Source organism: Watersipora subatra, chromosome 4 (assembly GCF_963576615.1).
Source record: "Watersipora subatra chromosome 4, tzWatSuba1.1, whole genome shotgun sequence".
Taxonomy (NCBI): Eukaryota; Metazoa; Bryozoa; class Gymnolaemata; order Cheilostomatida; family Watersiporidae; genus Watersipora; species Watersipora subatra.
This window is the reverse complement of record NC_088711.1, coordinates 42,003,060-42,018,984: the sequence shown is the minus strand read 5'-3', so window position 1 is coordinate 42,018,984 and position 15,925 is coordinate 42,003,060. Positions and strand designations below refer to the sequence as shown.

The 15,925-nt window shown below is 35.1% G+C and overlaps 1 protein-coding gene across 1 annotated transcript; it reads right to left on the bottom strand.

The window, feature by feature from the left end:
• Positions 1–173: 173 nt before the first annotated feature.
• LOC137393087 (uncharacterized) lies at positions 174–15,426 on the bottom strand. Its single transcript, XM_068079494.1, has 6 exons — positions 15,359–15,426; positions 12,168–12,300; positions 10,951–11,042; positions 8,638–8,776; positions 6,703–6,813; positions 174–673 (listed from the first exon to the last, which is right to left on the bottom strand). Exons 2-6 carry the CDS (start codon positions 12,252–12,254, stop codon positions 635–637), a joined length of 468 nt encoding a protein of 155 aa, XP_067935595.1. The 5' UTR covers positions 12,255–12,300; positions 15,359–15,426; the 3' UTR covers positions 174–634.
• Between the last annotated feature and the right edge of the window lie 499 nt (positions 15,427–15,925).

Sequence of the window (15,925 nt, the reverse complement as noted above, 5' to 3'; positions counted from 1 at the left end):
AGTGACAGCATTTTAAATAAATAATAGCTAGTGTTCAGTATGAAACTAATGCAAACCAAGTAGCTGTTGGGAAACTTGATTGAAAGGTTATGCTGACACAAATATATAATAAACAGAGAACTGGTTGCGTGTGAAACTAATCTATTATAGTAATTTTGGTTAAAATAGACTAGTTTTGAGTCAGTATGACTCCGTCTTTCATACTTTGTACTGGAAGACTGAGCATAGGAGTTTATTTGACAAGAAAGCCCATGTATGATGTACAACAATGTTCCATTAAGGGAAAAATAAGTAGACATAACAACTATAAATAAACCAGATGCAAAGTAATTTATTTTACAGCTCCCTACCAAATTCACCACAACTGTCCATATAAAGTAAATATTTACTAATGCCTAGAATATGTCAAGTGACACAAAAAAGAACGATCTCAGTCTTTCAAAAACCGAGATAGTTGCTATCGTATTCTTCATGCATGAAATCAAGAGTGCTAAATAAGCTAGAAAAATGTAGTCATGCCCTTCCTCGAATATCGGCTCTGAGGCTCTGAAAATGAGCTGAGCGCGGATAGCCAACAGGTCTTGGTGAGCTATACAAGGGAAGATAACTAACTCTAATTCCACTCTTGATTTGTTCACACTGTTGTTGAAATGTCTCTGAACTCAGGAGTCAGCTACAAAAATTACTGCGAATGTGAACAAGAATTTAACGAGCGCAAAAGGCAGAAATCTTACAACACAAGGAGAAGACAACTTCTACAATGATCTTGAGAAGACAATTTCTAGTTAGTTTAAATTTAGCTTATTTTGATTTGACAGATAAAATCTGATGACCATTATAACACACAGGGTTATTACATCTGGAAACCTGCAATATGCTATGTAGCTTCTACACTACAGGTGTTACTTCCCATGCACAGCAGGGTGATGCTTCTCACAAGCCTGTGAAGCACGAAGTTATCGGCATTCCTTTGAAAATTTAGGTGATGTCACATTGGTGGACAAAGTCAACAAGAGCACAAAATGGGTAATTTTACTATTAGCTTAATATTTACATCTGAAAATTTAATAAAAATTTATAACTGCAAATCTTATAAAAGATACTGGCAATTGTCAAGGACAATTGTTTCGACTTATACACAATATGACAGCGATTACCCAAAGCGGTTACACATTGACTGTAAGCAGACCAATTTAATTACACTTTAGAAACAAAATCATATCATAATTTGTAGAACACTTGTGTGCTAACATAACCAATGGCTTTTATATTCACCCCTTCATAGAATCTGGTCTATGCTTACTGGATCTCTGCCAATTACCCTACAGGATGAATTTATTCGCGGAGTTATATTTCGCGAAAATTGTCTTTTCATGCATATTCGCGGATGAATTTATTCGCGGCTGAAAACTGCCGCTTTCTAGGAAAAGTTAACTCTATTGCGGCTAATAATAGTTATTACTACGCATGCGCACACTGCGTGTTCCGGTTTATATTTAGCTTACGACTGCGAGGCGATCATGCTATTCTACGGTAAACAATTTTTGCTGCGTCCAGAGGTTTTCACGAATATTCATCGCTTTGGAGGCCTTTAATAAGCCAACAACTTGTGGTGAGTAATGAGTTTTTACATTTACTAAATTAGTTGAATTTTACTTTGGTTCTTCGGTAAAACGCAATACTACCGTATTTTTTCCATCCCTACTGCTTCATTATTTGTTTTAGTGTGAGAGAAAGATTTTTCATCATACACCGAAGAACAATGATTGCAAGGGTGGTAGATGTCATTCTTACAAGAACACCAATCATTCAGGGAGGTCTGGAAATTCAGGTTGAAGTGACCGCAGCTACTTACGAGAAGAATATATCTGTTTTTAAAAAAGGAACAAAAACGCCTTTACGAGCGCAAATATTTGGCCAACCGGCAGAACTTTGCAATAGTAAGCCACGAGGAGAGTTCTGATAATAACTTCCCACCAGCCATGTAGTAGCGAGAGAATCGCCTTCAACACCTACCCAAGACAGTGACAGATCTGCTATTAGTAAAATAACTAGTCAAAAAGCACCATTACACGCTAGTATTCACACATCAAGAGTACCAGTTTAATTTTATTGCTAGACAACCGCCATATGGACTAAACTGTTTATATTTACTCCATTCATCATTTGTAAAATTTTATTTGTATTTAAAATATTTTATTTGTACACTCAAGTTTGTAATAAATTATAATATATCTATACATGAAATGAAATATATAATTTAATCATGTTTGCTACAGCGATATCAAGGAGTTGTCGATGAAGCAACTTGACTTCTAGGTTGACTGGTTGCCTTCCTGCCTTGATGAATATTACTACTTGTCTCTAGTTTTCGTAATCGGAGTAGGTTGTTTCATTCTCAATCTGCAGTGAACACAAAAAAGAAAAAATATTAACGAGTGTTGAGGAAGTACAAAAACAATAGCTGAAGTATTTGATGAAAGCGATCAGTTTTTAAACAAAAGAATTAACTAATGCAGTTGATTATGGAAAAACGTATCTGCACTGCAAATCAAATACATACCATAATGTCCAGATCAGAATCATGATCGTCCTTGACTTCGGTATTAGAGATTGATGAAGTTGATTCTAATGTAGAGAGACTAGGAGAGCTTTTTTGCTATGCTGAAGCCATGCCGAATAACTTGTAAAAACTTTGAATAATTTTGTAAAGTTTGAAGCTATGGCAATAAAGCTCGAAGCCTGACGATGATTTTAAAGAAGTTTTGGAACTCGGCTACGTTTAGTATTTCTGCCTCGCGGCTATTTTCGCGATGACGCCATTCTGCATATTTTGTGACAACCTCGAATAATTTTGTAAATAAATGTGGTACATTGCCAATGGTGTTAGCTCAAAGCTCAGGCAATGATTTTAAAAATGTTTTGGAACTCAATTACGTTTAGTATTTACATTAAAAACTAGGCTAGCGACTAGTTTTCAATTTGATGCAAGAGTTATTCTCTCTTGTGATTAAAAATAGAACTAATTATTCACTGAATTTAATAATTCGCGGGATTGACTGCTCGCGAAATCGCGAATTTTTATGACCAACGAATATTTTAATCCTGTAGGGTAGTAAAATGTCAATACTCTGGGTGCTACCAAATATCCGATTGGTTATGGCATTTGTCCTGTTACACTCGCAGTGATCATCATCCATGTTTTTCCGCTACCAAAGCATTCCACAAGTTCAGCAATGTTAGTAAACAACCCGTTAACCAGTTTTGCAATTTACGGAGACAATGTTCAAATATACTACAAACTAAAATTTTAAAATAAAAACATTTACCTAACCTATTGAAAAGAAAAATCTCAAATTTTTTTTATTTATTAGGCCTAAGAGGTTAGGAAAAATTAAAAAAAAGTAAAAGTTATAAAACGAATTCATTTATATAATCCAAGTTAGTACATTACAATGTATATTTCTATTATCAATTTTATTATCGAACTTGGGTGTTGCTGAGTCTACACTTCATATTTCTGTAAGGTAAAGCTAAAAACCTTTTTACTGATTTATTAATTTAGTTTGCCTTAAAATTTAATTTTAAGTTTTTGTACATAATTTTATATAATGTATTTTTTAGTGTTATACGTAATTACTTAAAGCATTTATCGTGGTTGTGAACTTCGGTACGAGTCAAACAGAATACGATGTATTCTTATATATGCCCCAATATATGACAGTTCCAATATAAATGCAAATGTTGAAACAGAATAACTTAGAATTTCAAGGTCTCAATGTAAGATTATAGTTAACTTATACTGCACAGAGTTTACCTGCTCATACCAACCTTTAATATAGGAAAATTTCAGGTTGTCACACGTTATAAAAAACTAGCTTCACGAAAAAATTGAATTCTGTGGAAAATTGCTAAAAAGATGTGGCCGTCTTTATTGTTTTTTTATTTAAGATGCTCTAAAATAATATATTACATATCTGCTATGTTATTTTTAGCAGACAATCTTTGCAATCGGACATCAGAATCAGGAAACACACCTGCACGCGAGCTTAAATGAAACATTGCATCAGCGGCAGCATTTTTTGAATACTCTATTATGTTATGCCTAGTTTTTAAAAGGAATATGTTCTCACTTCGTCTACAAATAAAATTTTGGTTTGCCTCACAATTAGTGAAACTGCTACAGTCTGTAACTGCTTTGCTAACTTACATGATAAATGACAAAGAAACCTGATGCACATTCATCCAAGGATTAATGTTAATGTGTGTGCATGATTTGTCAGGCAGGCAAATGGCAAGCTTGAATTGTTGCTGTTATAGCTTCATAGCGACTATTAATTTGACCGGCTGGAAAAGTTCATGTTGCGAGCGTTCTTACAGTTTTCCAATAGTTGTCTAAAAACTTTTTAAAACTAGCCTAATATTTGACACCATGAGTTCTGTAATTATGAATCTTGTTCTATGTACCAATATATTGAACATAAGTTCCATAGGTATGCATTGTCAAAGAATGGAAGTCTACCAGTTGCTGCTGTTCTTCAATAGTAGTAATATTATAACATGTTTCGAAACACATAAAAAGCACTGTTTTTTATCAATTAGATAAAATCTAAATATATAAATCTCAAACTCAGTGTGTATGTAGTTCAGTTTGTCCAGCTATAGTTATTAAAATATGGGGATGAAGAATCCGTATCGCAGGAGATTCGATCTCGAATCTTCCCGTTCACCAGGCAAATGCCTTACCAATTTAGCTATGTGAGATTGATGGATTCATTGGGCGATATATGTTGATGTGAGTGAAAATACGCTACTGCTCTCGGTTACCATGCAACGTAATGTTATGCTTGCTCTCCCGTGAGAGCAAGTAGTTAGCTCTTATTAGTAACCTTACTCAAATTAGCCATCGGCAATGTGCCAGGCTAATAGCAAGAGGTAGGCAACTCTCATGACCTCTCATTGTTTATAAGCTGATTTTAATACCCGTGCAACGCCAGGAATTCCCCTAGTAATCTATACTAAAATAAGAGCTATGTCTGGCCGTATGTCCAAAGATGGTAGATGGTAGTGCTTGGCACGAGTACTTCTTGGCCAATGAGTTTAGACTCGGACCTTTTTGTTCGAGTTTTTCGAGTATCGGGTAAATGGTGGTGCTTTGCATGAATACCTCTTGGCCAACGGGTTTTTCGGGTATCGGGTTTGTTGAGATGGGTTTATGTATTAAAATATATTTGTTCATGTATTAAAATAACATATTTTAAAATTTACGATGCAATTATAATTCTATTCAATTTATTTATTGTTTTTTACTATTTTCTAATGACCGATATTCGTGCTCGCAGCCTTAACCCTTTGAAGTTTGAACCCCAACTGTCAGTTTTCAGGCATGGCGTAGGGTGTGTCAGAATCTCTATCGGCCAGAATTCCAGCATTCACATGGCTTTGTTTACAAAAGCCGTTTCTAAGCAACAGCCGTAAATCAATCAAATTAATTTTCGCACAAGATATTAGACCAGCAACTTTACTCCCATATGTAACAGTTTCAAATATCTTTACTTTGTTTTAATACCAAACTTGATTTGAACAATATCGCGAACAAATTGACATGACTCATTTGTTGGTAGGTCATGAATGACTGTGATGCAAATAAAGATCTTTATAATACAAATTACAATTTTCCAGTATATTTTGAGTCATAAAATAATGATGAACATGTGCTCAATGAATATGATATTATTGTAAATGTTTTTACGAGTTTTTTAAAATAATACAAACTTTTATAGTTTTAGCCCGAATAATGATAAAGTACTGCTTTTTCTGTTTGATGACATTTGCTGTGGGTTGCCCGACTTTTTTACTAGTTTTTTACTAAATACCATTGTATTATGAGCACGTTCAGATATATATATGTAACAAAAGTTTAAAAACTTCGGATCATTGCCCAGATTTACTGACACGCAATGACAAAAAAGGCCAGTGTTCAAAGGGTTAACAGGCGGGTTATTAAACAGTGTTTAGAGAGCAGGGCGCAATAGACCGAGTTTTTGTCCCCTCTACTCGACGGATCCATGTACCAAAACCTGAACTCGAAAGTCAAAACCCAAACCTGCAAGACCGAGATACTTGAAATCTCTATTACCCGATACTCGAGAGAAGATAAACCCGCGAGTACGAGTTTTCGTACCAGTGCCCAGCACTAGTTGGTGGCCAGGAAAAAAAGATTATATCAAACTTAACTCGAACTCACAACTGTCAGCATGGTAGAACACTAACAACTGCGCCAATCGACCAATCACTGGCTCTTCATAACAACTGTACGCATAGGTATAACACCCGAGGATCTCTCAAGGCGCACTAGTTCACCAGGGTAGCTGTATTTATAAAGATTATTACATCGTCATATTTTTAACTGCACTAAAAATACAAATTCTTATATTTGTCAAGCATACATCTATAAAACGTGGGGGCAGAAAAACATATCTAGTTGGCACAATTTGACCAGACAAAGATAAAAAAATATCAAAGATGATATAGATAGTTAGCCACATTTGCAATATTCTGTCACATATTTTTGACTGCCTTTGTACAACACAGTGACAGGGCGACGGCAAGACAAAATAAATTCTTTTTTTATTGAGAGATTAAAAGAGAGCTATTATAGTAGACTTTGACTAAAGAAATAAAATTACGACACAAACAGACCTGATAAAGAACTTTGCCCTGGACGACGGCCACAGGAACTGGACCAAAATACCTGCTATCTCGTGAGCACCCGGTGTTGTCTCCAGCCACCCAGACATGTCCAGATGGAACCTACAGGTATGTACTGTATATTAATGTATATATATATATATATAGTTCAAAAGGTATCACCGTGGTAAGGGAGACAATCTTTAGAACGTTGTCCTTTTGGCGTTCATCGGTGACTATGAGAACCGGGGCCATTAGCATCGACGAAGCAATGTGAATAGCAAATGTGAATAGAAAGTCTGCAGCTGTCAAACTTTCCCAATATTTCGAAAGGGAATAAACGACAACCTGTACGATGTTCACCATTTCGATGATAGTGATTCACAATCGCAGATACCACGATTTATTTATTTCCGTTTATGATAGTTGCTGCGAGACTAGTATTTGATTCAATCAAAATCAAACTAAGAGGTTCCTTCGCTAAAATTTAAAAAAAAAGTGAGAACACTACGTCACTGATACAAACGCGGATGGGTTTGTGATAGTGTGAAAATTGTTATTAACGACCATCACCGAAGCATGTGTACCAGCCTCTAATGCCCAGTTATGCTCTAATCTCATAAATTAGCTAAGGAATAACGAGCTTCAACAAAATTGCATGAAGTAAAAGCTAAGTTACGTTGAGGTGGCTAAAGACAGACTATCTATAAAATCAACGGTTCGTCTTAACAATGAAGTGAAAACAACATTATCGTCAAAAACAACATTTAGTCATCATGCGATCGTCTATACAGAACTTATATTTCAAATAAGTATAGCGCTCACGGTTACCTGTAAATCCCTGGATAAAACCAACTTTTTCCATTACTAATTGTGAGTTGGTTTTTCATGTTTTACACTTGTTACTGTATTGTACTTTATCTCTAATTTGTAAAGATCACAGAAAACTTTGTATCCATCGGTTTTTTTACGCGTCATTACCGTTTGCACATGCGTTCACTCACAAAAAAGCTGCTATATTTGTAGAGAATGATCATCCTTCTCTTATTTAATAGTATTTTTTAGTATTGTTTTCATACTATAATAAAAAAATTGTAAACAAAAGCATAGTTTTCAAAAATTTATTGCAAAAGCTTCATCTTTTTAACGATAAAAGTTGTCTACAAAGATGGCCGGTAACGACATCATGAATGACATCAAGAGCACACATATTGTCTATTTGTAAAAAACATGCAAATGTAGCACCAGTAACAAGATTCAATGGGTATCACAAGTTGTTTAATATGATTGTAGAAGTTCTTATATGCATCGATCCCAAAATGTTGAGGGTCACGTATTAGCTTGTCTCACAAAAGCAACATTTCATTTGAATGAAATTTGACAAGTCTGTTCGCTTCGCACAAAAAAATATAATGACATCACGAAAAAGCGAAAGATTAAAACATGCAAGAGTAGTGTTGGCAAAAAAATTGCATTCCAGCACAAACGCAATGAGACACAGGAATTGTCAGCATACCACAAAGCGAAAGCGGGAGCTGTCGATACACCACGTGTCCACTGAATAGAATAAGCTATTAACATGAGATGAGCCAATAAAAGACAAAACTTGTCAACATGTCAGATGTTGAGAAAAAAGCTGACCGCAAGTAACAAGTCAAAGTAGGAGCTGTCAACTTGTCACCTGTATATAAAGGTATGAGGTGTCAACATGTCACCATCCAAGAAAAAGATCTGACAATACGTAACAAGTGAAAAAAAGGAGCTGTCAACATACAACAAGTGAAAGATCTGAAAATGTCACTCTAGCTTTCCAAGAGCTATCAACATTGTGAACATAGATATTCTTTGGAAAGAAATCACTGCATATGAAAATACAAATAGACTCCGCAATTAGCTGTATTACACGAATGCCACAAAAAACGCATGTGTGTCAACAATAGGACTCACACGAATATGATCAGCATAGTGGAGATATCTGTTGATCGGTTCAGTGCTGTCAGGCATTATATCACCTGACATGGCAGTGATTCGCTTTATTAGCAACTCGTCTGGGTTCGAGACACTCCTCAACATAACTACATCTCCCCTACAAGTAGAGCCCCTACATCATCATCTACAACACAGTTGTATTCGGAACTTATAAGTTCCGATGCGATCCGATGCGATATAAATGCGATCAAGTATTTATTGACTAATAGTTTTTATACTATGCTCCCTAACATAACTTGAATCGGTAGACTGAAAATACTTATCCGCCTGTTGCTGACTTGAATACTCAATGAAAGCAAGATATCATGCAACAAAAATTAGACTATGCAAAACTAATACCCAATATAAAGCTATGCTTTGATTTAAATTTGTCTGTCCATCATTACCCTAGGACACTTATATTTCGCTAGTATTTAGTTTCGTGAGTAGCACACAGAGTAAAATTTCGCTGCAACTTAATTTCGCGGCTCTGATGAGTGTGAAAATATAGCGATGTGAAAATAAATGCAGTGGAAAAAACAGATTACATTCCTCAGGTCCAGTTCGCTAATAAGAAAAAAATTCAATTTGGGACTAGTTCGTATTTGTAAACCACAGGTTGAAATGTGTGGGTGAGATCGACAATTCAATTTGATCACTTGCTGCCATTCGTTTCTTAGACTATCAATGACGTCTAGGTCCTACCGCCGTGACTTTCACACTCGAATCCCAAGAAGAAAATAAATAGGTAACAACCAACTTCACAACCAAAACTGTATAACCCTTACGCTGCCATAAACGCATTTATGCGTTTTCTAGGGGCCACTGTCATAAACGCATTATTGGACTTTCTCAACAATTGCGTGGTAACCTGATTTTATTATTTGTTGACCACATAACCCACGGTCTTTAAGAGTTTTATGAAATTGACTGTGTTGTCCAAAAATTTCTCTATAAAACCAGCCTAAAACAACGAAGCAATTTTAAACTTGTTTGAGAATTTCTAATCTAAAAACGAACATTTTTCTGGGAGTTCATTAACTACCCCGCGCGAGTCATATAACAGGTAATTAGTTGTTAATGACATAATAGCCAATTTAGATTTTCGTGATTATACAGATAATTAAAGTAGAGCTTGAAAAAATACTGTATACATATCATGAAGCAATATCGACAATTTCGGTAAAATGGCTGGCACTAGGCCGGTAGCGAATTTGTACATGGTTGGCAGTGAAAGAGATATTATGGTTGGACCTGATGAGGGTTGATATTGTTTTTGGTTGGTAATAAAATTCATCACTACAATAATTATTCTTCAATTTTATGACTTCACCTACCAGACTTTCAACCTCATCAGTTACAAATTCGGTGACTAAACTGATATAATCTTAATTTGCAATGCCATGCTGCTCAGTCGGTGTATTAGCTATAATGAGTTTACCAGAAATTTCCCATTGATCCCAACCACATACGAAAATTGCCTGCATTTCTAATATGACGATTTTATCGTGGATATCAATGAACAAAGCTATTTAACTTCGCGTTTTCGCTCGTTCGTTATGATAGTTTAGTTTCGTTTAGCTCATTAAATTTTCGATAGAGGATGACACCGCGAAAATGCGAAAGTTAGATGCCGCGAATACATAAGTGTCCTAGGGTAGTCTAAGAATGCTGGGAAAGGAGATGTTAACCATTTTTAAATTAAAAACCTTTTTATCTTCTGATCTGAATAGTGACTAAATATGGATTTGTCTCCCTTAGCCTATCATGTTTCATGATGCAGTGTCTAATAAAGCCAACTGCCTACCACTACAACTAAATAACAATGGTCCTTGCAAGCATAGGCCCATACAAAAACCTAAGTAATCTGGTTGTCTTTACATGCTAAGGCTGTTTGAAGGTTGTGTTAGGTAGAGGTGAACAGACCTGTGATGTAACAGTAAAGATGTACATGTAATTATAGCCTCTCAGTAATGCAGTAAGTAGTGCAAGTAACATGCCAGTATAGTGGTAACTAAAAGGTAATATTCTAGTACAGTAGTAACTATTGAAGGAAACATATTAGTACCACAGTGGGTAAAGAGGGTAATATATCAGTACTACAGTGAGTAGAGAGGGGAATATATCAGTACTACAGTGGGTAGAGAGGGGAATATATCAGTACCACAGTGGGTAGAGAGGGTAATATATCAGCACCCCAGTGGACAGGGAGGGTATTATATCAATACCACAGTGGGCGGGGAGGGTATTATATCAATAGCACAGTGGGTAGAGACCCTGTAAAATTCTTACCTTCTCAGATCTTTCTGAACAGCCATTTTTCTCTTGTCAACTAGAAGGACGGCATTCTCATCAACAGTTGGTAGCATTGACTCACCAGTCGTCTAAAAAATCAAGAAAACTGCTCTTACGCAATCAAAGGTGAGACAACTACGGATGATTTGAAATGAGTTGACTAGCTGAGAGCGCGTATTTAGTTGTCAGTTTCACCAACGTTATTTGGAGTTTTGCATCACAAGCCGCGTCGAGACGATGATTATATCAAGGCTATATTTGAAGCCGCTCTAAATGTTGCTGCTCCATTGTATTTGATATCACAAAATTCAGTAGGAAGAAAACTGCTTTGACACTTTCCTTACTGAACTTTCCAAAAAAATGCCAACTACCTAAAAACAGTAGCTGACAATTACTGGCGCTTAGAGTGTACCAACAAATGGCACAACTGTATAGGACCTTCCTTAGCGGATTTATTAGAGTGAGGTATTTTCAACGACTAAGAGAAGTCATACCCAGTTCGCTACAAAAAAATATGTGACATTTTGTGAGGGCTGCGTGGGTCTTATTTGAAGAATAATGAGTCACATTTTCCATTCATTTGTTGGCATTAACCTCCTCAGTTAAAGTTGTTAGTAAAACATCCAACTACTCTAATGCCTTAACAGTATTACTGGTAAAGTGATTGCTAGTGGAGTGATGGCTTATCGTTAAATGATAAACCATACCTGTTTACATCCTAAAACACTTCCAATAAAGTTGTCTCAGCATTGACAAAGTTCTATCGCATTAATTGATTAATGCATGTTACCTGGAGGTATGCTTTACTAGGAAAGTCAACACAAAAAAATAAACTCCAATTATTATTTATTTGGGTTATAAGTAACCCAAATAATATTTGGGTTACTTAATATTTAACCTAAATAATTAATATTTACCCGGAATATTTAATCTCTCATTTGCTAAACCACATTCGAATTAAACAAAAATTAAGAAAAGTGATGATCAACTGGAATTTTCATCCCCCCATAGATGCTTGAGAAAAACCATAAAGTTAACTGTTACATTTGTGATTCTAAAAGCTATTGTCTCATAGAATACCATATCTTTAACCAATGAGCTATTTTGGCTTGTTTTGTTGTCATGCAGAAGACACTTGGAAAAGGATTGACTACAGACTTCTATTGCCAACATGACAGAAAGGTTCAGATCTAGATCCTCAACTGAAAGCTTACCTTACATAATCCAATCCAGTCTCTTTGAATATTAAAAATGATGGCAGCTGAGGAAGCAGTAATGATGGCCTGCCTCAAAAAGGTCATAATAGGTAATAAAAGTTCACACGTCTTCAGCGAGTCATCCCACCAACTACATGATTAAGAATACTATTGACTCATTCTACTGTTACAGTAGATAACACAAATAGAAGCAAATGTCAAGGAAAATTGGGTTATGTTTATAATTAAGATGTGACATTAAAAAACCATATAAAGTTTACAATGAGTAGAATATATAACCAGATAAAACGACTACATATAAAAGAATGCTCGGAAGAACTGGCCGACTTCCAACTTATCAAAGATGGCTGACAATGTTGAATAATACATGAAGCATGAGATTAAAAATTAATTTACATGTCTTTAGCAAAAATCATGTGGAAACACATTCTTCCCAGCTTGATTTTCTTAGTATAATTGTCAAACAAAAAACATCTTTAAATAAATGGACAATCATGCTTAGCAAAGTTTTTACTGTAGAGTATGTACTAGAATGTTGGTAAAAAATGTTCGTATAGACAACCCTGATAGATAATAAGATGTACTTTTTTGTAGGGCTGTACATGAAATATTTGACTTTATTGAAGTTGTCTAATATGAAAAAAGTTGGGCGATGATTTTCTAGCTGTATGCTATCATAAAAGCTATTTTAAATGTTATAATCTAGAGAACTTCTGAAGAGGATAATTTGATATTTTTATTGACCAAACTTTATACCGGAGTCATATAAAAATGTCTGACGATGTGCTTTGGCAAACTTCACGTTATATTAAACAGAATGTTAATACTCTAAAAAGAGTACAACTTCTTCGACAATATCTGGTTTCTCAGTAAGGATAACCAAGTAAATACATCATGGAATACTAGATGGTCCAACATGTTTACAATATTCTCCAAGGTGTGTACCAGGGTTTTGAATTAGGGAGTTTGATAATGTTAAACTCAATTTTGAAATGTGGCCTGTTTCTATCAGCAGTTGCTATTTGTTAAGTGTTTTTACAGCCTGTCAAGCTATTAACACTGCTAGCTTCCTGCGTCAGGTATCCACATTAAATCTTTCAAAAATTGAAACAATCATCTTTGACAACTGGCGGTATCTCTTGGAGAATTGCGTGGTAATTAATTCTTTATTTACGAGGTTTGCAGTTTGAAGTTTTATCAGTTCAGATGTAAATATTAAAAGTTGACTTGCAACAAAATTCACATTACAGTTTTTTGATATCAAAAGATTCACCATGTCTTACTCTGTTGTGTTGTAGGTGTCAAATATGTGGGAGTGTGATTAAAAGCTTTTAAAAGCTAAAAAATGAACAGTTAATCGCAGTCACACGAGACCGCCGTAGTTTGGATTCTCCTTCCAGGTTTTTTCATGCAACCTTATTCGTCGAAATATTTTTACAAATATACTTCACGCATTCAATAAAACCATGTCTATTGTTCTTACGCGCCTGTTTTATCAACATTGTAATGCTGTCATTTTTAGCAGTGATATCTTATAACTTACTGTAAAAATTCATTTAATTTTTTAGCCTTACCTCGAAGGAGTACATATCATTGTCTGATAATCATGACGCGCCTGTTGGTCACTTGTGATAATCGAAAAGTGCTGCAAAAATTATTTGCGAAGTATTGGGTCACATGATCAGATTAAGACTTGCCGATTAGACCAGGCCGAAACAAGACTGTAAAGTAGCGAGCATCTATATTTGATCTTGGGGTCTTCGGTAAAACCCAGTGTTTGTCATAAACTAGTGCTACGATAAGTGTATATTGAGCTTTTTATTGGCCTTTCAATTCACGTGAGAACATCACGTGACAAGACAATAACCAAACTGTCATGACTACGTCAGAGAAATAAATAGATTCCAATCTACGGCGGCTTTTCATTTTTGAGCTTTTAAGAGATTGTAATCACTTTTCCACACATTTGACACCTACAACACAACAGAGTAAGACATGGTGAATCTTTTACCAAATAACTGTAATGTGAATTTTGTTGCAAGTCAACCTTTAAGCTAATCTTAAAATCGACGCTTTTTATGCTATTTTGTTTTTAGCAACTAAATAATTTCCATTAAAATTCATTGTTGTTCGTTATTGCAGGCTACCAAACTTTAAAAAACTTGTCACATTACCTATCTTGAGGTTACTATTTTGTGTATTGTGTTTTATCTTGAGGCTAAACTGTTTTCTGCTTATAAATAGTGCTAACTTTTAAGAGTTCTCATGGCGCATTAAACAAATTAGCCTGTTCCATAAAAAGGCTGGACTATATCTTCTCTAGATGACCACTTTGTATCTAAGCCACTTAAGTCTTAGACTTTTACTTAGGTCACATGCAATTTGGGTTGTCATTTATCAAAACCTTGAATTTTATTGCTTTTTATTTCAAAGCTTAGAACAGTAACATTCTTTGCAAAAAACCTCTTCTGTATAACTATTCTCAGAGTTTGCACCATATTATATTTCGAAATATTGCAAAAGTAGCATTGCCAGCAGATCAGTAAAAGAATTATGCAATTTTAGTTAACAAGATGTTGAGACAAAACTTGTTTTGAACTATTTGTTATACTTGTGTATTAAATGATAGCGCCTATTTTTATATTTGATGTCCACACTGAATGGGCAAATAGGTACTATATGAATACAACCGAATACTACGAGCTGCGACTACTGAACAAGAACATGCCATAGTTCAATTTGTATAGCTAAGTTCCTCTTAGTACACTGTATATACATCATTACATATTTCCTCTCTTGCTTCTGACCCCTTTAACCAATGTTGCTTTACCGTAGCCACTGTAGATACTAGTGCCTTATAAGACGTTTGTAGCTTTGATCTGTGCAGATTTATAAAATAGTCTCCTGAATGTTTTTAGAGTCTCACGGGCACAGGCTGTTACTGAGTGCAAGCTTGATTGAAGCAACAAACCATGAGTAGCAAGAAAACAACTGCAGAATTAAGCAAGAGTGGCTTCTTTGCTTTGGCAACCAAATTTTCCTTCTTTACTGCTAGTACAACAAATAATATTAATAAAAGCAACAACACAACTTAGCAACCACTACACCGTATTAATTAAATAAATAACCAAGCGCTATACTGCCTATCGAGAGTGGATTCTGAAGCAAAATATGCGTTGAATTTTCACCAGTGATAGCTGTAATCCAAAATTTTATTCAAAATATTTCATCGTCACACTGATCTTGTATCTCCGACTCATACAAAGTTAATGTTTTTGCATGTTTTTCACATTTTGTCAAAACTATTTAAGAATAAGCCATAAACAGAAGAGCGTTCAGATGGGCAAACGGTTTTAGAAAGTATGACAGTATTACATCTTCAATGGAAAACATGTCTTGGCACACTCTTGAAGAGAGAAGATGCACTAAGGATAAAAACACTTTACTGAAAATTTTAAATCAAGACCTTATGGTCGATTTTAAAAAGTTTACACTGTGCAACTCCGCCTATTTTACTCGTGGGTCTAATATTAGGCACACTATTAATACAGATGCCATGAAGTTCTCATTTTTTAACCGAGTCATGAAGTTTTGATATATATATGGAACAAGCTCAATAGCAGATTTTATTTAACTCTCGATTTTACAAGAATATCTGATCTCTTTTATCGTTATAGTCGCATCTTATCTCTAAAGGCTTATCGGGCCACAAGAGATATTTTATCGAGATAGATAGATAGAAGAAAATCCTAGAA

Excerpts from the sequence above, each read along its gene's own strand:
- LOC137393087 (XM_068079494.1), bottom strand. The coding sequence starts at position 12,254 with ATGACCTTTTTGAGGCAGGCCATCATTACTGCTTCCTCAGCTGCCATC. Across the intron at positions 6,814-8,637 it reads ACTATGCTGATCATATTCGT|GTTCCATCTGGACATGTCTG; the intron begins GTGAGTCCTATT and ends ACATACCTGTAG. Across the intron at positions 674-6,702 it reads AGGGCAAAGTTCTTTATCAG|CTGACTCCTGAGTTCAGAGA; the intron begins GTCTGTTTGTGT and ends TAATTTTTGTAG.